At 55.2% G+C, this 25,622-nt stretch overlaps 8 protein-coding genes across 8 annotated transcripts; 3 read left to right on the plus strand and 5 right to left on the minus strand.

The window, feature by feature from the left end:
• Positions 1–745: 745 nt before the first annotated feature.
• MONBRDRAFT_23420 (uncharacterized protein) lies at positions 746–2,556 on the minus strand (the record flags this gene model as incomplete). The annotated part of the gene is made up of 2 exons (XM_001743838.1): positions 746–787; positions 1,015–2,556. The coding sequence occupies 2 exons, from the start codon at positions 2,554–2,556 to the stop codon at positions 746–748; spliced, it is 1,584 nt and encodes a 527-aa protein (XP_001743890.1).
• A 681-nt stretch (positions 2,557–3,237) lies between these two features.
• Positions 3,238–4,955, plus strand: MONBRDRAFT_6277 (uncharacterized protein; the record flags this gene model as incomplete). The annotated part of the gene is made up of 4 exons (XM_001743595.1): positions 3,238–3,388; positions 3,520–3,848; positions 4,290–4,508; positions 4,616–4,955. Coding segments are annotated over 4 exons (1,039 nt in total), but the record flags the coding sequence as incomplete, so codon positions are not given.
• Positions 4,956–5,448: 493 nt separating this feature from the next.
• On the plus strand, positions 5,449–6,478 carry MONBRDRAFT_17960 (uncharacterized protein). The gene is made up of 4 exons (XM_001743596.1): positions 5,449–5,547; positions 5,920–6,033; positions 6,127–6,240; positions 6,341–6,478. Exons 1-4 carry the CDS (start codon positions 5,455–5,457, stop codon positions 6,452–6,454), a joined length of 435 nt encoding a protein of 144 aa, XP_001743648.1. The 5' UTR covers positions 5,449–5,454; the 3' UTR covers positions 6,455–6,478.
• A 476-nt stretch (positions 6,479–6,954) lies between these two features.
• MONBRDRAFT_23423 (uncharacterized protein) lies at positions 6,955–9,605 on the minus strand (the record flags this gene model as incomplete). The annotated part of the gene is made up of 10 exons (XM_001743839.1): positions 6,955–7,048; positions 7,168–7,232; positions 7,457–7,513; positions 7,620–7,688; positions 7,743–8,042; positions 8,215–8,373; positions 8,493–8,578; positions 8,736–8,799; positions 9,299–9,373; positions 9,495–9,605. 10 exons carry the CDS (start codon positions 9,603–9,605, stop codon positions 6,955–6,957), a joined length of 1,080 nt encoding a protein of 359 aa, XP_001743891.1.
• A 1,624-nt stretch (positions 9,606–11,229) lies between these two features.
• On the minus strand, positions 11,230–12,693 carry MONBRDRAFT_6280 (uncharacterized protein; the record flags this gene model as incomplete). The annotated part of the gene is made up of 1 exon (XM_001743840.1): positions 11,230–12,693. One exon carries the CDS (start codon positions 12,691–12,693, stop codon positions 11,230–11,232), a length of 1,464 nt encoding a protein of 487 aa, XP_001743892.1.
• Positions 12,694–13,002: 309 nt separating this feature from the next.
• Positions 13,003–14,606, plus strand: MONBRDRAFT_6281 (uncharacterized protein; the record flags this gene model as incomplete). The annotated part of the gene is made up of 5 exons (XM_001743597.1): positions 13,003–13,107; positions 13,216–13,479; positions 13,773–13,805; positions 13,940–14,029; positions 14,469–14,606. The coding sequence occupies 5 exons, from the start codon at positions 13,003–13,005 to the stop codon at positions 14,604–14,606; spliced, it is 630 nt and encodes a 209-aa protein (XP_001743649.1).
• Positions 14,607–15,193: 587 nt separating this feature from the next.
• MONBRDRAFT_23426 (uncharacterized protein) lies at positions 15,194–17,548 on the minus strand (the record flags this gene model as incomplete). The annotated part of the gene is made up of 4 exons (XM_001743841.1): positions 15,194–15,898; positions 16,045–16,494; positions 16,672–17,207; positions 17,329–17,548. The coding sequence occupies 4 exons, from the start codon at positions 17,546–17,548 to the stop codon at positions 15,194–15,196; spliced, it is 1,911 nt and encodes a 636-aa protein (XP_001743893.1).
• Positions 17,549–19,640: 2,092 nt separating this feature from the next.
• On the minus strand, positions 19,641–25,468 carry MONBRDRAFT_23427 (uncharacterized protein; the record flags this gene model as incomplete). Its single annotated transcript, XM_001743842.1, has 15 exons — positions 19,641–19,763; positions 19,798–19,843; positions 20,028–20,102; positions 20,217–20,458; positions 20,580–20,653; positions 20,806–20,884; positions 21,028–21,151; positions 21,234–21,415; positions 21,503–21,581; positions 21,672–21,783; positions 21,907–21,970; positions 22,128–22,207; positions 22,311–22,402; positions 23,054–24,746; positions 25,279–25,468. The coding sequence occupies 15 exons, from the start codon at positions 25,466–25,468 to the stop codon at positions 19,641–19,643; spliced, it is 3,255 nt and encodes a 1,084-aa protein (XP_001743894.1).
• Between the last annotated feature and the right edge of the window lie 154 nt (positions 25,469–25,622).

The following is a 25,622-nucleotide window of genomic DNA, read 5'->3' on the forward strand; positions in this document are numbered from 1 at the left end:
TGCTCCAAGCAAACGCTGCTGGCCACCAACCTGGGTCTGCTGTTCAACGCCCGCCAACGCTACGAGGTATGTGTGCGAGCGGGCGCGCATCGGTTTCCAAAACTATCAAGCTCCCATTTGAATCGGCCATCAGCGCCCTGACCTTGACCCCTGACGGTTATTGTGCACGCACGATGCTTTGGCTTTATGCTCCTCATGTCCACAGGCGCTGTACCAGGAGTTTCACCACGGTGAAGTGACCGTGGCTGATGCGGCACATCGAGTAGGCTTTCGGTTACCTCATGAAGTCGCGCCGACTAGTACAAAGGACTCGGCTTCCAAGGCCTAGGTTTTTTTCCCTCGAGAGCAGATGAAAAGGCGAAAACGCGCACTGTAATTGGCTTTAGTTGTTGGGCAAGTGTCTGTCTCATCTCTCCGTCCAGCTTGAAACAATCACCGGACCTCCTGCGGATCCTTGCTGATTTATACAATGCTCGTTGAATGGGAGGCCCACGGCCCTTGTTGGTCGTCGATGGCAGCGCCATGGTCATTCCAATTTACAAGTCCTTTTGCCATGATTGCAGCCAGAGCTTTTGCGTCAATGCTCACAACAACACCCGATATCCAAAACACCCGATATTCATAACAACGCCAGCAGCAGCAACAACAACAACAACATCTCCTCTCGATGCCTTACTCATCGATGGGCACGAATTTCCCAATCAGACCACGCAGCTCCTCAAATTACATAGCACAATGCCGACTCCTAACGTTCCTCCATGGACAACGTCTCCGAGTACTTCAGTACCTGTCACAAGCAAGAGCAAGCCCATCACCACGCGCACGAGCATGAAGGTCATGCATAGTGGTAACACGTCATCACAGCAACAAACAAGGCAAGACACTTTGAATGGACTTGCAAATAAAATAAAACAAAACATGTTCCAGACCCTCAAAACACAACCATCACAACAACAGCAGCAGCAGCAGCAACAACAACAATAACCGCTTGGCACTGATGGCCAATGGACGTACCCGGTGTCGGCTGCCTCCCATGCCACGCTTTTCCAGCTGGCGGATTCGTTTGAGCTCGTGCTCGTGGAGCCGAATTTCTTCCGGTGAGGCTCCGAGCGCGCGTAGACGGTTGAGCAGGGCAAAGTCCGGATCCGACTCTGAAAGTTGACGCGAGGCGTGGCGACTCAAATGCGACTCGCGTGTTGTGGATGATGAGTGCTGAGTTGTCAAAGGTTTGGTTGCGCTCGTGCTCAGCTGACTCAAGGGTGTGGCCGTACGCGACCCATAGCGCAGCGGCAGTACCGCACCAGGGCTGGGTGAACGGCTGCGATAATCGTGGGCTAGCGGTGATCGCTCGCGACGGCCTCCACCTGGTCGCGTTAGGGACCCCAGCGTGCGACCGCGCTCCATCTCGCTGACCGAGGCCCGCCGGGAACCATGGGAGGCGGGTTCTCCGTACGAAACGCGCCGACGGTCGGATGCGACCGGTGAGCCGGGGGGCGAGGCCTGAGTCGGCCGGATGCTTGGGGAGGACTGATTTTGTTTGATACTGTAGCCATATTTCAGGGCTGAACGACCCACGTCGGCGCCACGTTCAGGTGAAGTCTCCTCGCCAAAGCCCGAATCATGGGGATTGATGAGTGTGGATCGCTCCCGGACTTCAAATCCCGAATCTTCCAGCATGTGCTCGCTCGAGATCGACTCGTAAGGGACTCGATGAGCCCGCGGCAGGGTGTCCTTGTCAATGTCTGCCTGGTGGTGGCTGACGGATGAGGAGGGCTCATGTCGTGTGACGATGCGTCCAGTGTCGCCAGTGGCTCCCTCGTCCTCATGGGCCTCGTCCACAGGGAGGCGAACTTGCCGCTTTTGGCTGGGTCGCACCCGAGCAAAAGGACTTTCCTCTTCAACATCCATACCCACACTAGATCGTGCACCGCGAGCATACGAGGCGCGGCTAGAGCTAGAGTGACGGCTTGGTGCTGCAGACGGGACACTTGCTTCGGGGTCGGGCTTTTCATGGGAAGCAGAAGCACGTGTAGGGGTAGCCGAGGTCTGCAATGGAGAGGGATCGGTCTCGCTCTCCTCCTCAAGGTGGTCTGAGAAATGAAAGTGAACGCTGCGGGTGCGGGGCCGAGATCCGAGCTCGGGCTCGGGCTCGGGTGGGGGTGCATCTGCTCGCTCCAAGCGTGGCGTCCCGGTAGCCAGATGAGGGTCAGACGCTTGGTCCGCAATCACGCGAGGCTCGCGCCGGCGCTGGGGCGGTGCGCCATTGAGCGAGGCGGCGAAGATTGAGCGATCGGAGGATGGGTTGGCAGTTGTGCCGCCTCGAGCCACACTGCGCGCCGGCTTTGTGTCCGCCTCTGTTTGTGCCTGGGCTGGTTGTTCGGGGATCGTCGTTGAAGTGTTGCTTTGTGAGTTTGCGGGAAGCGTCAGTTCCTCCACTTGTGCCCGGCGTCGGCGCGTGTCCTCTCGAGGTGGAGGTGCAGCGGCCTTCTCTCGGTCCAAAGTGTGGGAGACATCTGGGCGAGGCTTGTGTTGTGTGCCCTTGGCTGCCGCAGCCATCAGAGCATCCAGTGACACGAGCTTGGCGCCGCCGAGGTTCTTGACAGCAAGTCGGAGTAGCTCTGGCTCAAACGTAACCGACGGCACGTCCTACACCCCACAACGAGACAAGAAGGAAAAAGAGAGGTGCGATGAGTATCAGCAGATGCCAGATTTTTGCACGCCTACCAAAGACAGCAACTCGCCCATACCACTTGATTGGTCGCCTGGCGCATGTTGCTGGTGGCAGCAGACAAAGTAGCAAGAAGGCAAGTAAGAAATGAAGCCAACCCCTTTTCCTCTGGGACAAGGGGTGTCGGCGTGTCGGCGTGTCTGCTGGCTGGGTACAATCTTTTCCAGGCGCACAAGTGCACCTCGGATCCGACCGGCTGGTTGTCGAGCTGATTCCGGATTAGCAAATGGCGCATGAAAGTGGTCGTGCGCATGCACGCGCAAGACGTCGGTCACCAACTGTCACGGTTTCCAGTCGACTGGTCGTCCCATTCGCGTCTCCATTGTGCGCGTCAAACGCGCCTCCGATGCTTGCATGCACACACAGAAGCGAGCTTGACCATTTGTCAGACGAACCCCTTAAATTATCTGACATTTACTGTTCGATCGATCGATTGATACTCTTGTCGTTGGAATCGAAGGTTTTGGGAGAAGTGGCAGGCCTGCCATGCTGATGACCGCAACAAGGCCATGAGTTTGTTCAAGGAGGATGCCTTTGTGCGGCGTTTGAAGAGCTTGACCACATCCCAGGAAAGCATCGAAACTCTCTCGCTTTGGATGCAAAATTTTCGTGGGCAAGCCTTCTCCGTGGTCGCCCTCTGGCTCGACACCCTCAAGCAAGGTCAGTCCGTGCACCAGTTCTGCGCTTTGCACTGCGGTGGCAATCTGGCATTTGTGCAAACGCATTTCTGATTTGATGCTCTTTCTTTTCAATTGCATGTGTAACGTTGGGGGTTTTGCGTGCTGCGATAGATCAGGGCAGCCGCCTGAAGTACATGTACCTGGCCAATGACGTCCTGCTCAACTCGAAGCGGCGAGGCAACGAATACCAGGCTGCTTTCCGGCCCATATTGGCAGAGGCGCTGGAGCTAGCGGCTACAGCCGCTCAAGCCGATTCCAAGGTTCACCAGCGGCTGCAGCGTTTGGTGGGCATTTGGCAACAACGAGGTGTCTACTCTTTAGAGGAGCTAGAGGCGATGCGCTCCGCCCTTCGCAAGGCCTCCTTTCTGACTGTGGGCACCACGGGTGTGGGTGGCGCCTCTGTACCCGTGGACGCTGCCCTCCTCGATGAGGCTATTGATGTACGTGCGAGGACCGGCCGCTGGCAATGTGCCTGATCAGTTTATTTGTGCTGTCTGTTATCGCTGCTTGAGTGGTCGCAAGAAGCAGTGGGAATGTTCGGAAGACTTCACGATCGGTCGCCCGTGCACCAGGCTCAAGTCCTCATGCGATTCCCGGCATTCGCATCCTTGCTTTTACGGCCACTAGAAACCTGAGCTCATTAGTCGTGTGGAACAGCTTGAGCGGTCCATGGGGGCCACGCGTACCCTCTATGACTCTGTGCGCGCACTTCCCCGCGAGCTTTTTCGCGTCAGTTATGTAGCAGATATGGAGGGTACGGTGACGAATACGTGTTCCAACGGTTCAGAGAAGGGGCATATGAGCATTGTCGTCATTGGCTTGCTCGTGCATATCCCGCGCCTCTTGTGCTCTATCCTGCTTGCTGCGTGTCGCCGTCTCAGGCTTACGACCCCGTGCCTTGCCACGTACCTCATTCCTATGCAGACCTCGATGCGCTCGAGAAACAGAGCGCAGCCGTGCAACAGGCCATGGAGGCCATCCAGCGATTGCGAGACGGCGTCAAGAAACAGCTTGACTCGCACCACAAAGTCCAGACCAGCCTCTCCGTGCTGATGAAGCAAGAGCAGCGAGAGGCTGCCAACATTCATGAGCGGCTCGAGGTACTTGCCGGTGCTGTTTGATCCCACCACCTTGAATATGCCTCTTGGTTTGATCTTCACCTCAATCAACCTCTGACACAACCTTTCCCAATGCTTCTGCCGCTCAGCATTGTCGCAACCAACTCGAGACCTTGGCAGCCTTACGGCGGGACTTGAAGGTGCACCTTGAAAACTTGCCAGACGATCAAGTTCTTCCCACCGGGCCAACGAGTGCAACCACGTCACCCTATTCCTCCAACCGAAAGCAGCCCAATGACCAGTTCCATGGGGCCAATGACGGCCCTCCTACCAGGAGCGTCAGCACCGAGGAGGCGGCTCTATTGGACCTGCCCTCTTCCGCTGGGCCAACCGTGGCCCCCTCGATTCAGGATATCTTTGGGGACGACGATGATGAGGAAGAAGATGAAAGGTTTGCTGTTGACCATCACAAGGGCAGTGATAGTGCCGGTGAGCACCATGGCCTGCCATCACCCAAGCGAGCTCATCGCTGACCAGCCACACCAACAACAAGAACACCAACAATAGGAACAGTCAACAGCAAATTTTTTTACCCCCCTTGCACTTTTATCACATAATCTGACAATTAATTCTGACATAGTTACTTTCTTGCTTTCAAGCGACACAAGTTAAGAGAATTGAACCCCATCTGCCTTTTTTTTCCTACCACCGGTACGAGACAAGGAGCTGCCTTGCTGCTCAGCGCGCTCAGTCGAGCTCAGCCTGAGCTCAGGTCGAGCCTCAGGTGCCCTTGGCCCCTCTAGTCTCGCGGCGGCGCGGTTGACCTCTTGATGGGCATTGATTTCGAAGCGAATTAGCATCACACAGCGCGTAGCTTTGGCACCGCCGTTCTTTTACGCACGACTGGTCTCATTGCTTGATCTGCTTTCTTCCGTTGCTGGCCCCTCGCTCGGTCATTGCACGATCGACCAAATCTTTGATAGGCACCATGAGTCAACCCGAGGGCAAGAAGCGCACCTTCCGCAAGTACTCGTACCGAGGCATCGACCTCGACAAGCTGCTCGACCTCTCCGAGGAGCAGGTAGGATTGTTTCCTGGCAGAGCATGTCGCGAGCACAACATCAAATGTTAAACAGCTAGTCTGCGACTGCGTGGCTCGCACATGCCCACACACGAGACACGACCCAGTCCAGCTGAAGCGAGACTGCAGGGGTGGCGAAGAAGGAATGGATGTACAGACTTGTCTTCCACCAGGGCCCTATGTTCGCAGCATGATGGTTCAGGGGTCGACACATGTTCTTGTATCGCTATATACCTCTGAAGATACCCATGTGGGAGGGAGCATGCTGTGTTTTTTGGGGAACACTCGGTCTTTGGTGGTCCATGGATCGCGCTCTAGTCCTGGATGCTGATGTTGAACCTTTGTCTCGTGGCTGGTCTTTGAATCGCCTAGTTTGCGGAGATGGTCACTTGCCGCGTGCGCCGCAAATTCAAGCGCGGTCTCAAGCGCCAGCACACCGCTCTTCTCAAGAAGCTGCGTGCCGCCAAGAAGAAAGCCGGCCCTGCTGTAGGTCCATGCTGCTCAGATGAACAAGGCTAGCTGTGGGCACCTGTGCCATGCCTCGATTGATAAATGTCATGCCCTGTTCCGTTTTCTTAGGAGAAGCCCGATGTTGTCAAGACCCACCTTCGCAACATGGTCATTGTCCCCGAGATGATCGGCTCCATGGTTGGTGTGTACAACGGCAAGACCTTCAACCAAGTTGAGATCAAGGTGTGTTGGCTGGCGTTGAGCATGGATGCCATCTGCTCAGTATTGGGGTCCACCCCCGTTTTTTTTTTCCAACTCACCCGTTTGGTCATTTAAAACGCAGGCTGAGATGACTGGCCACTACCTGGGTGAGTTCTCCATCACTTACAAGCCCGTCAAGCACGGTCGCCCCGGTATTGGTGCCACCAACTCCTCGCGCTTCATTCCCCTGAAGTAAATAAATCGAGGTGTTGATATTCTGCTTTTTACCTGTTTCGAAAACGGCAACATACATCATGTTGTTTTTGCCAGCCAAGAGCCTTGTCTTTGCGAGCCTGATGAAAGTCGACAGGGACAGTGTACAGATCGAATATGTATGTCACGGGCACGCTCATGAAGATAGGTATCAAGAGACATGTGACGTTAGGACCAGCAGGTTCACGGGAGACTGGCTCTGTCCTGTGTGATCATGCGTGTAACGATATTATCATGAATTGCTCGTTCGTGTTGAAACACATTCGCACACGCGCGCGCGCCAATGGCTTCAATCGTCATCATGGCGCTAGCACATCCCCCTTTCAGGCCACCCCACCCGACAGTAGGCAGCAATCAGGCAGGTAGCTGCAAGACGTTGAAAAGCCTTCTGCACCTGCAAAATAAGTGCGACACTTGTGACGTTGGCTCGGGTCGGTCGGAGCGAGCTGTGAGTTTGAAGCCATGTCATATCTGAATACATTTTTAATCTTCCGGATGCATGAGAGTAATCTCCTTCTTGGGGTTGACCGGGTTGTGGAAGAGTTGTTGCCGTTGATAGGGCGTGTCAGGGTCACAGCTGGCAGGGACAAATGCACCACATCCATCAGGCGCACATGCAATCAGATTGCAACCACAAGGGCGGCAAAGGAGAGGCAGCAGTTAACAAGTGGGCCATTGAAAGATTGACAGACTCACTTGGCAGTACATGTGTAAAGAGCCAAAACACCAAAGTCTAGTTCACCGAGCTCAGCACCCTCGTCCTGCACAATGGAAGACGATTTAACAGCATCCCTCGTGAGTGGCAACGGTGGATTCAGCGCGAAACGGTAAAACGCGACAGCAAAAGGGAGAAGAAACGCGAGGCAAAGGCCCTCCCGCCACCACGACAGGGTGGCCCGTGCAGCACCTGAAGATAAGCGAGGAGCTGAGGCGTGACTTGAAGCTCAAAACGTGTAGGGCCTCCACAATGACGACAACGATCAACCTCGCCCTTGACGGGTTGGCGCCGACCAATCCAAAGCGGGCTCTCCTCCACGCCCTCCTATTGGAAAAACAAAAACGACCACAACAGAATCCATTCAACCGACCGAAGGCGATGGGGTTTTGGACAGCAAGCTGTGACAAGTCGAGGAAAACATGGCTCGTACCTCATGCAGGCGTACGACCTGACCAGGCTCAATCTTTGTACGCCGCTTGAAGGCGTTCATATCCGAGTCCTATCATGTGAATAGGGGTGCAAGTGAATGCCTGTGCATGGCGTGGCCGGAGACCAGGCCGACACCCCCCCAAGCTCCACACACACACACACACACACGCACACACACACACACACACACACACACACACACACACACACACACACACACACACACACACACACACACACACACACACACACACACACACACACACACACACACACACACACACACACACAGAAGCACGTGCACACTTTCACTCCCACGCTCGCACACCTTGTTTAGATCGCGCTCAATGTCGTTGATGGAGGCATCTGGTGTTGTGTCCACGCCGAGCTCTTCTGCAGCTGCTTCAAACCGTTCCATGCGATCCTGAACATGTCCCATATCATGAGAAGATCAAAATCTTGCAGTTCTCCCGCCTTGACCCCAGCTCTGGGATTCCAAAGAGCCCACTCGGTGGCTAGAGAAAGGCATCGCAAGGTGCACGGCTGGCGCACTGATCAGGGGAGCAGACAACTATGAGGATGGCGGTGCAACATACGTCCTGTGAAGCTTCAATCGCAGAAGGAAGCTCTTCCTCATCCAAAATGAGCTCAAGCTCTGGCAGGCACCAGGGACTGGCAACGGCGCCGGCCTCAATCTCAGAGCCTCCAACATCAGCGCCACATTGAGCCTTGTGACCATTCTTCCAGTGCCAGGCCTGAGATATGACTGCGAAATGAGGTACAGCTGTGCAAAGTCGCTTTGGGCACCAAGCTGATTTCTACAAAATACACAGTCAAGACCATCAAATCGTCGCAAAGAAACTGGTCAACAGACCTGATGAGTGCGATGACAATAACGGGCTGCCTTGCACTTTGAGCACTGCTTGGCGCCCGCAGCACCACACACGGCGCATAGATGGGCTACGCGTCAAAGGATGACAAGGCAAGTGAGACACAAACAAAAGAAAAGAGAAGCCTGCGCAAGGGCCAAGCTCAGTGGTGGCACCGGTGCCACCAGCACAACAACAGCAGCAATGCCTTGAAACTGGAATCAATGTGGTGTGGTCACTGGCCTCACCGGTCGGGGCGACTTTGAAGGTTGCGTCCTTGCAATCCAGATCTGGGACGCACTCTGCGTACCACTGCCATATCCGCAAGCCGTGCATCAGAGGCAGCGCATACTTTTCAACGCACAGGCAAGGAGCACTGGGTGGAGAGCAGGTGCAGAAAGCCCGTGCCGCAGTACCTCGTTGTCAACAGGCAACAAGGCTCGCCACGCTTGATGTCTAAGAGGAGGTGCAGGATAAGAAGTTGGACCGGGATTGCAGGTCTGGGGGCCACACGCTTGCGGCAGCGCAGAGTACACCGCTGGCAAGTGTGTAAAGGCAAGCCTCATACCCGTGAGAAAAGCCAGACTTTTGGCAGTCCTCCGCCCGGCAAGTGAAGATGAAGAGCATGCGATGATATGTGCGTGAGTCAAGCACCACATTGCCTCGATAGAGCTGCGCGGCAACGAGTCATCGACAGAGACCGTGAGCGGGCTTTGATAACCCGTGGCCGAACAATATTGACACTTAAAACAACAGTCTGAGTTTTAAGTCAAGCTCCCAGCGAGGGTACTGCTTGCCAGTTGAGGCTCACCTGTAAAAGAAAAACCAGGGGCTCGCTGCAAGAGGCGCACGTGGGCGCGGGGATCGACTCGTAGGATAGCCAAGCCTATTCCAAAGTTCCCGGGCATCAACGGTGAGAAGAAGGAAGAACACCATACACGGCATGATGAATAAACCGGTTGTCCTGACGAGGCCTAGGCGGAGCAGGCGACTTTAGCCGTGCGTACCGGACGTCCCCCGACTTTGCTGGGAAAGAAGGGCGAAGTCAGGAGCTCTGGCTCGCATTGGTCCACAAAACCGAGTTTAACCCCCGTCAGCTCTGTCACCACAGAAGCCATGGTGACGGTCACCACCAGATGTAAACCACGCACAGCACGTCCCGTGGCCGAGCAGCGAGTTGGAAGACACCAAGACACCGAGAACCAGACACACGGTTCGGTGTGTGTGTGTGTGTGTGTGTGTGTGTGTGTGTGTGTGTGTGTGTGTGTGTGTGTGTGTGTGTGTGTGTGTGCCGCGTGTTCGTCCGCAGTTTGAGAAATAGCAAACCTCACTTTGTTCGTCTTCTGAAACTTCTGGTCTCGTTTTTTTTTTAGGAGAGGACGGAAACATAAGAGGCACAGGTGCAGGTGCAGGTGTCGCGACGAGTCTCCATTAGGGCGAACGCCATTGCCAGCACCAGCGGCAGTGCCACTGCCGTCACGGGTACCAGCCAATGTATGCGGACTGTGTCTAGTTGGTGCGTGACAGCGCCTTGGTATTGGTGTGCAGGCGATCCGATCCGTCCATGACTTGAATCGCAGCTGATTTCCGTTCAGCCATTCACCATATCACTTTGGAAACCCCTCCCCGCCCTCCCCCGTTTGGTGCGCGTATGTTGCTGGCGGGTTTGTGCGGCCACATCGATTGATGAGGCAGAGGCGAGTCGGTGCCACGGATCTCATAGGGCGGACGTTATCTCTGCAACAGCTACCATGTTTTCCATCGCTGACCTCATTTTGGCAATGTGCGAAGTGCCACGTTCACACTTCTGATGACACAGACACGCACACGCACACAGACACACACACACACACTGTCGCAGGCTCACGTGAAATGGTTATCGCCTTCGCAGAACCCTCTTCATCAATGCCGGGGCCGTTCTCAACTTCAAACTGTCCGTTCCTATTTGATTATGCTTTGGCGCACAGCACGGCAATGCACTTGTGGGTGCGACAACTGCTCAAAGCGCATTCTTCATCATCGATTCCGTTTGGTCACCATAGGGCAAAACCCGAGGCCACATTCGAAGACGTCGAGCCTTCCATGGGTGTGTGTGAGCGTGTTGACGTGCTTGAGTTCCCCAAACATCAACACCTCCAAGCAAAGGGTTGCCAGTGCGCCCCATAGTGCTCATGTTGTTGGCAACCTGCTCTGGCGTTGGCTGGCTGCCTTCCGACGGTGCAGGTGATCGGATTCGTGGTGTCATCCTCAACCTTCGCTACTTTCGTATCTTCATCGCCATGTGGAACATTCTCATGATCATCTTCATGATCATGTACGAACCGCTGCACCGTGTGCAACATGTTCTCAGCTTGACCGTGTCCGGTGGCGGCGGCTATGCTTGGACTCATCAAACTATGCGCCTGTTTGTTAGATTTTTCGGGGCTTGAGCCAGCTTACACGAGTCACGCAACAGGGTGATTACGTGCGGAAGGAGTGAGCATGATTCTTTGCTTGAGCAAACTCCTCATTGAGTCTTGCACGTCGAGCACTCATCGTGTCAGACCCAAGCTTTGCTGTGCGCTGCGCGCTGCTCCTCTTCACTATGACTATCCCCGTGACCGCAACTGTTTGTGATGGCGTGCGCACGTATCCCGATCCTAAATTCAATTACATGCAGGACATTGTCCAAAGAAACAGATGTGGTTTGACGAGTTCTGTGGCTTTGGGCATGAACCAACATGTTCAGCTCATTGTGCAGCGTCATTCAAGGCGCATCGCACTAGATTCCGTGGCAAAGGCCTCCAGGAGTGGGGCGTAGTCGGCTTCCGTGTTGTACACGTGGGCTGACAGGCGGACACAGAGCTCCTGTCCTTGATTGATTCGTTTGACTGGAACCTCGATATTGCGGCGATACAAGCGTTCCTGCAGCTCTGGAGCATCATCTCCCGTCAACGGGCGTTTGGGATGCACCCAGCGAGGAAGCGGTACCAGTCGCATGTTGGCAGCTCTCAGCTCCGGGTCCAGTGGCTCGGTGGTCCCAAAGGTAGCCAAGCACTGCTGTACAACACGATCCAACAGCTGCGAGGTATAGGCTCGACACGCAGACAAATCCAGGTCCCGCCACAGCTGAATAGTATCGGCCAAAGTGAGCACGGCAGCATAGTCACGGCAGCCGTCCCATGAAAAGGCTTCCAAAAACCCACCACGGTAGCCGTGTGACACAATTAGTGGGCGCAAGTGGTCCTGCCAGGCTGGATCAACCCACATGACAGCGGCACTCTTGGCGCCACATAGCCACTTGTGAGTGTTGGTGACATAGGCTTTGATACCGCTTCTTTGCATGGACGCCATATCCAAAGGCTCTTGCCACAGGCCGTGGGCCCCATCAACCAGGACGTCGATGCCCTGGTCGCGGGCCCACCCTGCAAGCTCCTCAATGGGCAACCGTGCGGCGGTGTTGGATGTGATGTGGTCAAGAACCAGCGCCGTGGGTTGTCCGCCCTCGGCGAGGATGCGCTCCACGGAGTTCTGCAAGGCGGCCAGCACACCCCTAGTGGTCAGAGGCGCCGCCGAACTGAGCGGTAGATCACACTCCACCTGTTGTACACCATGGCGCTGGCAAGCAACGGCCAACATGGTTTTGACGGCCCCGTAGGCCAGGCTGGTGGACAGGATGACACTGTTGCTGCGAGAGGCCGCGGTGCGCACCACGTGCTCAATCGCAGCATTCAGCCCGGTGGTGGCATTCGGAAGAAGAACAACGTCTTTGGGTTGCGCGTTGATGAATTTGGCCACCTCACGCCAGTTGCGGGCCTGGTGGGGCAGCAGCACGCGGTCAAAGAAGCGCAGAGGTTGTGCTTCCTGATACGTGCGCCAGCGTGAGGCTTGCTCGTGGATGGGCTTGAGAGTGGCACCAAAGGCACCGTGGTTGAGAAAGGCAAACTCAGGGTCCAGCATGAAGAGCCGACGCAGCGCCGGGGAGCCCGGTTGCAGTGGCTGGTCGCTGCTGGGTAGCGTCACAGCAGGCGGACACCCAGCCGTGGGCAGTGGCACGGGCCAGGCGTCAAGCTCGGTGCGGATCATGGCGTCGACATTGCCGCTGAAAAAGCTGCCGAAGCTCGCCCCCGGTGGTGGCAAAGACCCTGCCCCACTGGCTTGAGCGGTGCTCATTGCACGACCACGCGCAGCCGCGGCCACCGTCGCCACAACCACTTGCCTCGTCATTCTCCCTCTTCTGGTGAGCTGGCCAAGCAACGGATGCCGATGACGATGCGATCGGCGAGAGCTTTTTATCTGACAATCTGACAACATCACAACAACACAACACAAAATTAAATTTTTGATTTTTATTGAACGGGTGGTGCTTCTTCTTCATTTCCTGGGTGTGATGGTGGAAGCGACGATGAGGCGGATGTGTTGGCGCTGACCGACCGGTTGTACATTGTGTGGCCGTGGGCGGAGGCGCGTGAGTTCCTTTGCAGGTATTCGAGACAGCGGACTTGGGGATATTGGCTGGTACTTTTTTTTGCCAACATGGCCAACGTTACGGCCCAGGTGGTCGAGCAGCTCGCGTACCTTGAGCAGCGGTCCTGGCCCTCAGCTAATCTAGATGCGGCAGAAGCGGCGCGCGCGATTGCTGTAAGTTGCTTATGCAGATGAATGAGTGGTTGCTTGAAGCTCATCCACGATGCCCTTCACTATTTATGATTGCCACTTCCTTGCTTTGCTTGCCTCCCTTCAAAAAAGGAGGTAAAGTTGGTACAGAATCTCGTCCGACAACTTGAGAAGAGCGAGCAAACAAGGTCTGTGCGACAGGACTTTGGGGGCAGCTGCAAACGCCGCTCGTCAGCTCACAGGTGTTTGCATAGGCATGCCCCCCGAATTGCAGCCTTGGAGCAGCGTGCCCAAGCCCTGCGCACCGCCATGGAGCGTCTTGAATGGGACCAGGCAGAGCAGGCACAACTGCGCAAGCGCCGTGGCGACCGCATCGTGCTACCCGATCAGAGTCCGGTGCGCTCCCGTCTCTGCCCGATGACCAGTCTGTCACTGGGGCATGGCGCATAGCACGAGTGCCTCATCACATCTTTTGTCTAGGCTCTCAGCACAGCAGAGCAAGTAGACAGCCCAGCCTCTCCCGCCACTCCAGCTGCCCCAGACGAGCCGGTCGAAGAGTTGTTCCCCAAACAGGTGCCTACGCCTGTGCCCCGGCGCGCTCAAGTCGCCGTTTACAGTTTGGTTTGACTTGCCCTGTCATGCACGCACGCACATCCATACTCACTCAAATTGCGTGCATCCTGTTGCAGGCCGTCAAGCCTGAATCTTTCGAGCAGTTTCAGGTCGGTCTTTCTGAGCTTTCTGTGTTGCTGGGCTAGTCGCCTAGCTGGACCGCCTTGCCTTGAGAGCTTGTGGCCATGATCAAATTGTCTGATATGATGAATATCGTCTTGCTTGCCGGCCACCTCCCTTGCAGGATCGAGTGACTAGCAACATGCTTGAAATGGCGCGGGCCATGAAACTCAATGCAGCCTCAACGCATGAGCTTCTGAGCGCAGGAAATACGGTGGGTAGATTTTACTTCTTGCCTTGTCAGCCTGAGCCTCAGGCCATTCGGAATGCAGAGGTGACCTCCGTCGTCCTTTTTAACGACTGAACGACTCTGATTTTGCCTCGCTCTTGGCTGAGGCTATTAGGTCATTGAAGATGCCATCACTTCCGCGGATCAGTCCTCCATTAGCCTCAATGAGGCGCTCTCCATTCTTGCTACGCAGGTGCGCTTGGGGTAGGGTTTTGCGTTGGTGCACAAGAAGCATACGTGACTAACCATATGCGCCATTTCGTGTAGATGGAGTCAGCAGGTGGCATCTGGGCCTGGGTGCTCATGCTCATTTCCATCCTTGCGTTCATCGTGATGGTAGTTGTAATCAAGCTCACGTGAGCCGCCACTCGGCTTGTTTGAGACCTTGCATTCTCGTGCATTCTCCACTCCGTTCAATCCACAGCATGCGAATGTCAAAATTGGTTCAATTCGCAATGTTGTGGTTGGTGGCACAGCCGAGCCCGACCAGGAAAAAGATGGCTACCAGGTTTGGACAACCATCGAAAGCAGAGTCAAGAAACAGATGAACACAACACCCTAAGCCAATCCATGAAGGAACGGTCAGCCCACTAGTCGGCTAGCTAGCAAACTCAAGAAGCAGGAAGACACAAAAACACAATCAAACGAAACAAGCTCTCAGAGCCAAGCAAACTGGTTGGCCACCCACGCTCACACGATCATTACGGCCACATTTCTGGGGAACGAGTAAAAATGTGTCCGCACACATGTTATGCAATGACCGGGGTGCCTGGGATACTTGGCTTGACACCATTATTCGAGCCGGTGGGTGCTGCGATTGTTTGGGCCACATCACTTTCAGTCTTGAGAAGTGGCGCGGGCATGGGTTGACAATGTACGAGAACGTTACACCAAGTCGAGATCTGTTTCAGATCTTCCGCGAATCGATGCACCTTGCGCGATGGGCCTTGGACCTCGAGGCGAAGGCGCATGGAATTGCGCTGGGAGGAACCAAAGACAAACTCTTGGACCGAAAACTGCCAACTTGAATGAGCTTGCAAACCGCTGATGGTCGTAGCCAACATGCCCTGCAAACCACGGGGAATCGATGAGACAAGGCATTTGCCAGACCAGATTGATGCAAACACCTTCTGAGGTCTTTCTTCGACCTCAAAGAAGGACACGCACGCAACGCACCGTCTCCAATATCCGACCCTGGAGTTCTAGCAAGCTCAAGTCACTCGAATCAGGCTCATCTGATCCTCCGGTATCGTTGGTCGAAGAAGACTCGGAGCCGTCTGAGCTGGGCGTTGGCGAGCCGCGCGAATCAGTGTGGCTGTTGCTCTGTTCTTGCGAGGAGGAGCTGTCATCCTGACCCTGAGCACTGCCTTGCTCTGTACCCTCCATGCGCCTGGCACGTTTTGTAGCCAGCAGGTTGGCCACCAGACGTGGCGCCCGGCTTCCACTCGGCATCATTGCTGACGCCCGCTCACACGCATCTTGGATGGGGCTGAGCGACGCTCGCTTGCCAGCGTGACTCGCGCCATCGTCCTGCGTCGACGCGCCAGTCACCGTTGAGGCTGACTGACCAGCTGGCTGGCCTATGCTGGTGACTGGATCACAACGGGCATCGGACGACCCGCCAGCATTGGACGAGCCACCAGCATTGGACGAGCCACCAGCATTGGATCGATCCGTAATGGCCCCAGCGTCAATGCGGCTGGAACTTGTGTCTGAGCTGCCTGTCGTCGATGTATCCTTGCCAGAACCAGTCGCATTGCTCGACTCACTCTCCGAGCTGCTGTAGGCCGGCACGTCTGTGACCTTTCCCTCAAAGACTCGCACACTGCAGGAGCGCATAATTCGGCACAGGTCCTATGCAAGTTTTCATCAGTCATCGACATCGAGAAGCAGGTTGCTTGAATGAGACAAGACGCACGCAGCACGGCGCAGGGAAAGCGAAATGGTGCGGCAGGGACCCCCTTTCCTGCCACAAGCTGATGAGCAATACGTCTACTCACCTCGACCTTCATGCCGGCGGCGTTGACAAGTTCGTAAGTACCAGATATGACGCAAGCAAAGCGACTGCGGGTAGCTCCCGCGCTGCCAAAGACGCAGTCCACAACCTCGGCATCGACCACACCGGGTCCAGACAAGAGGCCATCCAGGACAATGACGGGCAGTGCTCGAGCAAGATTGAATTTGCCCGTGATTACCACCGTGGCGTGTGAGCTATGGTCCGTGGTGGTTGTCGTGTGACGGCGGGTCTTGGATCGCAAATCCAGCACCACACGCAGACGCCGGCGACTTTCGTCATTGCGGATACATTTTTTAATGTGCACCGCCATGGATTCCTGGTGTTGCTTGCGAAAGGTATCGTGATGCGTGTACAGCTGATAGCAGGCCTTGCAAATACGCGTCGACAGTCCAAAGTAGCGGAACTCAGCCTCGCGCACTTGACAGGCAGGACACTGCCAAAGCAAACAGCAAGATGGATCATAAGAACATCAGGCATGCAAATGAAAAGGGACAACGGTATAACGAGCCAGGCGGAGAGTATAGCGAGTTGAAAGGGAAAAGATGTGTGAGCATCATGCTCTTGAGGCAGCCTTTCGCGACTTTTCCACCCAACCAGAGCGCTCACGTACTCGATGGCGTTCACGATGTGTGCTGCGATCCGAAGTCTTTGTTGAATCGGTACTGTATTCGGATGGCGCGCCACGTCTCAACTGTCCATCCGACTTGACCGTACCAACGGGACTCGGATTGAAGTCGGACATGGTTTCAATCTTGGGGCGGTGGGTATCGTAGATGGTTGTGTTGATGGTGTCCGAGGCCATGGTGGCAGTAGCTTGAGTCTGTGGATAGTGTGGAAAGGGCGCTGACAAATTGTTCATGCCGGCCATGTTGTAGAACGCGTCGGGCCGATTTTGAGGCAGAGGGTGCAGGGCCATTGCGTCGGCTGGGCGCTGGCCATCAATGTTGTTGAGGGCATAGATGGCACAACACTGCCAGCAAAGGAAGATATCAGCAGGGCCAAGCTGCTTGTTCTGATCCAAGTCCCAACCCAGCCCTGTGGGGCCAGTTGGTGGGCGGGTCCAGGAAATTGACGTAGTCCGCTGACATTGGGGACCAGCACAAACGCGTCCTGTAGGATGCGGCTTTTCCGCCCGCTGTAGAACATCTGTCAAAATAAAGTCGCGTGCAAGGCAGCAAACAAGTGGTCAGCAATGGGCGTTTGGCGACGTCAGGCTGGAGGGTTAAGAGGGGCGGGCGTGTTGCAGCAGCTTCGGCCGTCAACGCACCACCTATAAAATTCTGGTTGGGGTTGCCAACAAGAGTTTGAATGTCCGACACGTTGATGGTGGGGTCGAACAAGTGCGCAGTGTGCTCCATGAGCAGGCCGCGGCTATTGGGATTGCCATGGACGTGCGCTTGAGGCAGTGCGGGCATGGACGCCATGGTGGCTTGCTGATTCAAAGCATAGGAAGGCAAGGTGGGTCCAGACGCGGGTTGCATGGGCATTGTGCGAGGGCCATTTGGGGCAGGCAATCCTTCGGTCGAGGGTCTCAAGTCACGAGGTGCCAGGGGCCCAAGGCCTAGGGCTCTGGGATCGACATCAGGCATCCCAGACAGGCCAGCAGCACCACCACCCAGCGCAAGATGTGGACGGGCTACCGATGACGGCCCCATGAAGACCGCCGAGGATGAGGCAGTTGGATGTGATGATGGGGGCTGTGCGGTTTTATTGGCTAGATGTGCTGGATTCGGCAAGCCAAAGTTGTCACCATTTGGCATGGCTGAGTTCATGGGCACAGCGTGTGTTGGGAAGGGCGAGTAAGGGCTGTGTACATCCAGCCCCGCCCGAGCGCGTGCGGCAAACGGGGTAGGCTCAAGCGATGTTGGCATGGCGGCCGTATTGCCTGCAAAGGTCACGCCGGGACCGGCAAGACCTGGAGGAAAGTTAGCACCAATGGCAGCTGGGTTGCCATTGGTCAGGTGGTGCTGCTGAGAGTTTTGCACATGACCAGAGCGATCTGCTCGAAAGGGGCGGCCTTGCAGTCCCGCCGGTGCAATGGGGGGCAAGGGTGGTAGGTCATCGGTACCGGCCAGCTCATTTGGATTGGTCATGCCTGGGAATGCACCATCCGACAGGCGGAATCGCGCGTCGAAAGGGTCGGCCATTGACGCGGCCTGAGGTTTCACGGTCACAACACCTGGAGGGCCACCCTTGCGTAGGTTAATCAAGCAGGGGCTTGAGGGTGATGGGTCACACGAGCTCCGGACAGCCTTAGCGGCACCGGGGGGCCTGAGAGCGCTCAGGGCGCGCAGAGATGCCGCGAGTCGGCATTGGGGCTGCCCAACCAAAGCACATACGCCAGCGACCGTGCAACTGGGGAAGACGCTGGGTTTGTTGAAAGGGGGTGGAGGAAAGCAGGGGTGGGGGCGGCAGTGGCGGCAGTGGCGAGTATTTGCGTGATCTGCGCGGGGAAGCGGCGAGCGGCATGTGAGCACAGTGGCGGTGCGACAGGGCAGCGGGGGGGGGGGGAGGCTCGGCAGCCACAACGATGAATTCTCGGGGTCCAGCCAGAACATACAAGGTCGATGTCACGTCAGGAAAAATAGCCAAGCTTCAGGAGGCAGGTGGGTCGCAGCGGCGAGATGTGTGGTGCTGACACTGTGGACGGGATGAAACCGAATACAAGGCTACACGAATGAGGGAGACCCTTGATGATTGCCAACCAGGAACACGGCGAGATGTTCGAGAAGCCCTGTCGAATGCGGATGGTGTATGGTGTGTAAGCAGTAACGAGTGGAGCATCCATGTGAGGGCCGGGGCAGAAGCGTGGCCGAATCGGGTGCGATGAAATGCGTCCACACAGCAACGTGATGGGGGGAGCAACGTTGAGGTTTCAGGTGTGCAAGGGTGGTTTGATGAACGGCTTTGGTGTTGCCGCTTGCCCGAGCTGTGCCAACGGGCCTGGGGTCGATGACCGAACGTCTGGAACCATCCATTCCATGATCGTTGAGGGTTTATCATGGGTACCATGATGGGTTGCGGCTGAAAAAAAAAAGGATGGTCACAAGAGGACGAGTCGTGAAGCCACGATCTACAAGCTACGAGCTTAACACTTCAACATGAAGTTCATGAACCTTCACGTCGAGTTCGTGACAGGTCACGTCATACCAATGACAGTCATGAAGCTTTTATGCCATAATCCCTTGATAGTTTGGGCTTTAGAACATTCATGAAGAGGTATGAGCATCCGCTTCGCCTCGAAGCGTGCTACCAGCTACACTTTCATCATGATGGCGAGTGACTCGCTGTGTTACCTTGGGGCGGACAATTGGTCACTGTCATCACACACCCAATCACACCCACACCGATGGTTGTGCTTGGTGGGCGGCTCTTTGAGCGCCGTCGCAAAAAAGTAAAACCACAAAAACGGAACGACTCTGCACAAGCCCAAGTTTTTGACCCGTGTTTGAAGGAGCGGTTTGATGGCACCTGATGACGATGAAGAGATTTAAAATTTGGATTTTGAGGTTGACAGTTACTGCAACAGTTCAGAGGCCGGCGCATGCAACGCAGGGTCCCACTGACTGAAAACCCCCGTTACGCGGTTGTTTTGAGCAGGCTGGATACGCGCTTGGCGGTCGCCTTGATGTCCGGGTTGTCATTCTGTGTGGACACGCCGGAATTTTGAGCGCTAGGGGTATACCGGTGCAGGTGCATATCCTGGGGGTTTGCAGCATTATCTCGACCGGCTTACCAAAAAGCTTTGGCGCTGATGAGCCACGCGCTTAAAGCGGTTCCACCTAGCAAGCGAACAAATGGCGAATACAGCCGCCATCATCGTTGTCCCGCAAGGGCACGGCGCGATTGGGAGCAAAAAGCAAGGATTCGGTCTGAGCGTGTGCTGCAGTTGTCAAGCTCCTGACCAAAAGCACGCACGCACGCACGCACATACAGCAGGCGTTCGACCAAATGGATGCAACGTACAGTTCACTGGTTTGATCCTTCTCGCCGGCATCCAAGAGCATAATAATGTAGTTCAGTAATGTAATCGGGTCCTCCCTGTGTACCAAAAACAAAAGGGCTTGTGAAAAAGCCATCAACGATAGCCGGGTTGATCCAAGCTCATGTCAACGTGGAACCGGCATAGCGACCGAGCGAATCAACACAACTGACGGCGCAAGCTGGAGCGATTTTTCAAAAGCAGCAATGGCATTGATGTAGTCGCCGAGCTTGTGCAGGGTGACGGCCAGAAGACCAAAGGAAGGTCCAAAATCCGATTTGAGATTGACCGCGCTGGTGAAAAAGTGAAATGCGCTGGCCAGTTGGCCCACCGTCAAGTGCACCAGACCCAGATTGAAGGCCACCATCCACTCGAACGGAGCCAAATATGCTGCGTGCTTCAAACACGCCACGGCCTAGCGCCATGAACATACAAACAATTCGAACCATGATGCAGACGGGAAAGCTTGGCATTCAAGCGCTCATGCAAGAGGACCTGCCGTCACGCTGCTCCCGTCAAGCCACGCTGATACGAACCGCAATATACTTTTTGTTTCCAAAAAAGCACATGCCCACGTTGTTCCAGAGTTCGGCGCTCTCTGGGGTTTGTGCTACAAGATGACGCACGCCCACATTAATAAGACTCAGTTTGCAAGGGAGTAAAAAAAAAGAAGAAGAAGCAAATAACGGCTTTGTGCGGCGCTGCGAGCGTGCTCTTCTGTAAATTTGGTGGCACGCTGACCCACAATTGGTCCAATCTTACCAGCAGCGACGCGATACTTAACCAAAGCCACATCATAATCATCTTGATCTTGGATGATGGAACCGGCCGCCAGAATCGCCTGCAGTCAAGCACAGCAAGTCATGTGCCCTTTCACCAACCACAGCTCGCCTGCGCATGCTAGACGTGCTGATGTCGGTGTGGCGCTCCCCACTCGACAATACCGTTGACCGACCGAACCGGTCCTCATGCCGCAGCACCTACCTTGGTATCTCGCGGGTCGTAGGAGAGGGCAGTGCCAAAGAGCTCAAAGGCTCGTCCCCCTTCTCCCAATCGCAGGTGCAGCAAGCCCAGCTCGATCATGATGGTCGTGTTCTCCTGGGCCACACTATCAGACACGAGGCATGGATAAGTCCAATGCCATTGAAGCCACGCAGAAGCGTCCAATGATGCGGGGCCACGAGGCAAACCTCTGTGCTTGTGTCAGTGCCACAACGGCACCCTTCAGGTCATTCCTTGCCACTCGAATTTGAGCCAAGAGGCTGAGAGTCGTCACGTTAGGCATGGTTTCTACAGCTCGCACGCAAAGCTGCTCTGCATCTACCAACAGGTCCATTCGGAGGAAACATGCTGCCTTGTCGCGGTGGACACGCTACAGATGAAGCCAGGTGAGTTTGGGTGAACCAACACAACACCAACAAAAGGATTGCAACCTCATGCCCATAGCAGTGAAACTCACCCAAAGCTCACTGGGGTCGATGAGCTGCTCAAGTTTGCTGTACACACCAATGGCGGACTTGTAGCGACCCAAGAGATACCTGAGCGGACAGTCCAAACACCGGGCGGCACAGTCAGGTAGGATGCTCAAGCTTCAGGCCGAACGTCCAGCCGAGAGGGGTTTGACGCACATGTTGCGCGCAACCTGCAACGCCGCTTGGGCGTTGGTGCCGTCCTGGGCCAAGACTTGTTGCAGGGTTTCGAGTGAAGTTGTGACATCGCCCTGCATGCGCTGCACCATGCCTGAAGGTCGAGGTGAGGGTGGTGAAGAAGGGAGGGGCAGACTCAGCCCGACCATGCTGGGCAGGGTGTAGCAGATAGGTTAGATAGGTTCATCCAGCACGAGCCCGAGAGACCTAGTCTCACCCTTGATGTAAAGCAAATACGAATTTTGCCCATGGGCGCGGGCTAACCCGCGCTCGCACAAGTGCTACACCCCATCCCGCACAAAAAATAAAATAAAAAAAGCAGAAGATCATTGGTCAGCACAAAGACTGGCCAACGCACATCCTTGCATGTATTCGATTTCAACCCAGAGCACTCTGCGATGAGCATCCAGAGACGGGATCAGTACGCAAGTCACCCACCATGCATTCGTCGAACCGCTCCTGGGTATAGAGCTTGAATGCCAACCAGTTTTGGCGCTCAAAGTTGGGAATGACCGTCACTGCATCGTGCCCATGCATGGCAACGCGAAGCATTATCACTTGTCAGCAACGACCTGTTTCAAAGGTGATTCCATGAAGCATTTGATTTGCACTACCACGTACTGCTTTTTCGGGCGGTTCGCCGGCGCCGAACTGGAGCGGCAGGCTGTTGAGCCTCGCCCGCATCTGGCTTTTCAGCCTCGTCAGCCATGCCTCTGTTTTTTCACAGATTTCTCTTTACCCAGAATTCAAAAACAGCAAGACAACCAAGTCAGATGAAACAAAAAAATCGTTTTTTCACTCTCTTTGTTGTGTTTTTTTTTGGTTTGCAAAGCTTATCATCATGGTGGTGATCAGGTCCTTGTCGATATATTATTGAGATGGCGACGAATCAATTAAAATGCAAAACACATCCGAGACACTTCCAAAGCAGAGAAAACGTACAGGTACAGGGTCAAGTACCACGCGGCCAAGGTCGTGAACAAAGGCGTACTACCGCCCTGCTCAAGCGGTGGGCATGAAAAGGAAGGACGGGTGTGAAACGGGCTCGGCGAAAGCCTCACGCCTGATTGAGAGACTTCGGAACTGCCAAAGAAAAAAAAAAAAAAAGAAGAAGAAGAAGAAGAAGGATGGGGTGGGAAGAACCAAAAGCGACTGCAAGACAAAGAGAAACAAAGGGGGCGGGATTCAGAAGGAAGATTGTTCCCAAACGGAAGCGTTGAGTAAATCGATGATGCTCAGTCGGCCTAACAAAACTGCACAAATGCCTAAATAGTACGCCAGAGGGTAATGCGGGTGTGGACAAGCCCGGCGCCCCATGCATCAAGATGATTGAGTGCGGCCACCGGGTCGTGTGTAGCGCTCACCCCATCAGAGGGAGAAAAAGACGACGGCGAATTTCAGCATCGGGCAAATGTGGCTGGCCCTGCTCGTCAAAGTTCATAAACACCTTGAAGCAGTGTTGTAGGAAGCACGTCACCAAGTCGCGAGGCATGGTGCGGGAAAGGGGGTATTTTGAGAGGGCAAAAAGGATAATGACGAAGGGACGGCGGATCAAATCCTTGCAGCACCAGCGATGCATTTGCGGCGACCATTGACGGTGGAGGACGCAATCGGCGAGACCAAACATGTAGCGATCCTTGAACTTGTTGGTCAGAGGGATGTGAATATCGTAGGCATTCTGCAGCTTGTCCAAGGCCCGACGACAAATGTCCATCATTTCGTTGTGACCAGTGGCCTCCTCGTCCATGACACAGTCCTCAAAGCGCAGGCGCTTGAGGCGACAGGGACCCTCGTGATCAGCAATGGCTGTCATGATGGAGCAAAACGTGGCGTCCCAAACCTTTTGGCTCGAGGTTTCAAAGTCAAAGCGGCACTCAAAGACAATAGACTCGACTTTGTCCAGAATGAGGGACCAAGATTCGCGGAGAGGTCGGTCAGCAAGATCTTCAAGTGGCTCCTTGCTGCCCTTGCGGCGAAAGTAGAGGTTCTCGCAAGCAAAGGGGCCGGGAGCCTGGGCAAGCTGCGCAATGATGGCGTTGCCGTTGAGTTTGCGCACTGTCGTCAGGTCAATGACAAGCACGCTGGCGGGCACGGCGGCAAAAGGCTTGACGGCTGCAGGAATGCCGTTGACGCCATAAAAGCCAAGAGTTTGGCCGCGAGCCTCACGGTGCATGTGTTTCATAACATCTCGATGCAGCTGAAAGCTATCGTCCGTGGGCAGGGGGCTTATAGACAACAGGGAGAGTTGGCCACGGGGCACCTGGGAAACTAGAACTGTCTGAACCTGTGTCCAGAGGCCATGCAAACTCAGCTCACGCAAGGCACGATAACGGGAGATGTAGCGAATCAGGCATGTGCCGACGGTTTGGGCATTGGGGACGGCAAAGATGTTGCGCGAGTTGGTCAGAATAACCAGCTTCTCAATGGAAGTTTCGAGGCCCGGGGTGGAGAGGAAATGGTCCCAGAATGTGAGCTGCAGGGGGCCGGCATCAACGGTAACGTAGACTTTGAGTGTGCGTAGCATGCTGGTGAGGCCCCGTAGTTGATTGAGGGTGGCAAAGCCCCGGCCCGTGCGGGCAAAGTCGGTCAAGGCCGGGCGCTCATCTGACTCTGTAAACTTGAGGTCGAAGCTCTCAATCTCCCGGACCGTAATCTGGCCCTCAAAGGAGATGGCGGCGATAAAGGCCTGGCAAAAGCGCTCGATTTGGTTCCAGGGGACTGATACAGAGGTCAACCAGAGATACTCTACCCGGCTTTCGGAAAAGTCTAGCATCTCTTCCCAAGCCTCTTCGCTGATTTTGAGGGTTCGGATGTTGCGAATAGCCTCGATGCGCTTGGGCAAGGGAAAGGTGGATTTCCAGTTCAAAACGGCATCCTTGTTCCGCAGCACAAGCGTGTCAGGCCGTGGTAGGATGACGTTCTCCGCCAGTTCCATCGCCATTGTGACAGATTGCGGGTGCAACGGCTGGAAGGCGGGCAGCGAGTGCTTGACAGCGACCAAGACTGGGAGTCCGCGCAGAAATGCTGCTTGTCGCCCCACGTGCACGTGGCTCTTAACTTGGCCAGACGACAAGAGTAGAGCAGGCCGGGGCAGACGACAGCCTCAAATAGGGCTCTTGCCGCGAGCGGTAAGGGTCTCGCCTGCTGTTACTTTTCGATGCGCCAAAACGCCCACACACGGCGCTTGTGTTGACGAGGACACCAATTGGGAGGCCCAGCGGCGCAGGGTGTGCGGTCTGAAGCAGACAAGGAACACGCAGATGCTCAAGCCGGAGCGTCCACCCCGATGCGAACAACGTCGACGCGAGCAGTCGTTATGAGGAGCAAAACTTGGCCAGGGATCTCAAAAGAATTAAAAAAAAAAAAAAGCCGATGAGAAAGGCAGGTGGGCGGCTAGAATGCAGTCCCACTGATTAAGACTGGTGTCCCAACGCGAGCCAAGGCCGGACGCAAGGCCACGCGCGTCACCACCGCAATCACGAAACAGACCAACAGGAAGGACCCCTCGAATCAGAGCCCAAAACCTGTCAGTGCGCGTCGTCGTCGTCGTCGTCGTCGTGAGTGAGTGTGAGTGAGTGAGTGTCAGTACATGCGCCAAAGCGAAAGAGAGAGAGAGAGAGAGAGAGAGAGAGAGAGAGAGAGAGAGAGAGAGAGAGAGAGAGAGAGAGAGAGAGAGAGAGAGAGAGAGAGAGAGCAACCGCCACATTTACACCGTTGGTAGCGGTAGCTGTTTGAATCATGTTTGTCGCGCTTGTCATGCTTGTCAAGGCGTTGTACATGTAAGACGTTTTCTTCTTCTTGTGCTTGCCCTTTTCCCCAAAGGTTTCTATTACTTTTGACCCAAAAACCAGACCCCTTTAATACGCAGAAACCCAAAAGGTTCAGATCAGCTATATTTAGGGCCTACAGACAAAGCCCCAGTTTGGCTGACAA

Source organism: Monosiga brevicollis, genomic scaffold (genome assembly GCF_000002865.3).
Source record: "Monosiga brevicollis MX1 MONBRscaffold_4 genomic scaffold, whole genome shotgun sequence".
In the NCBI taxonomy this organism is placed as follows: domain Eukaryota; class Choanoflagellata; order Craspedida; family Salpingoecidae; genus Monosiga; species Monosiga brevicollis.

Excerpts from the sequence above, each read along its gene's own strand:
- MONBRDRAFT_17960 (XM_001743596.1), top strand. The coding sequence starts at position 5,455 with ATGAGTCAACCCGAGGGCAAGAAGCGCACCTTCCGCAAGTACTCGTAC. Across the intron at positions 5,548-5,919 it reads TCGACCTCTCCGAGGAGCAG|TTTGCGGAGATGGTCACTTG; the intron begins GTAGGATTGTTT and ends TGAATCGCCTAG. Across the intron at positions 6,034-6,126 it reads AGAAGAAAGCCGGCCCTGCT|GAGAAGCCCGATGTTGTCAA; the intron begins GTAGGTCCATGC and ends CCGTTTTCTTAG.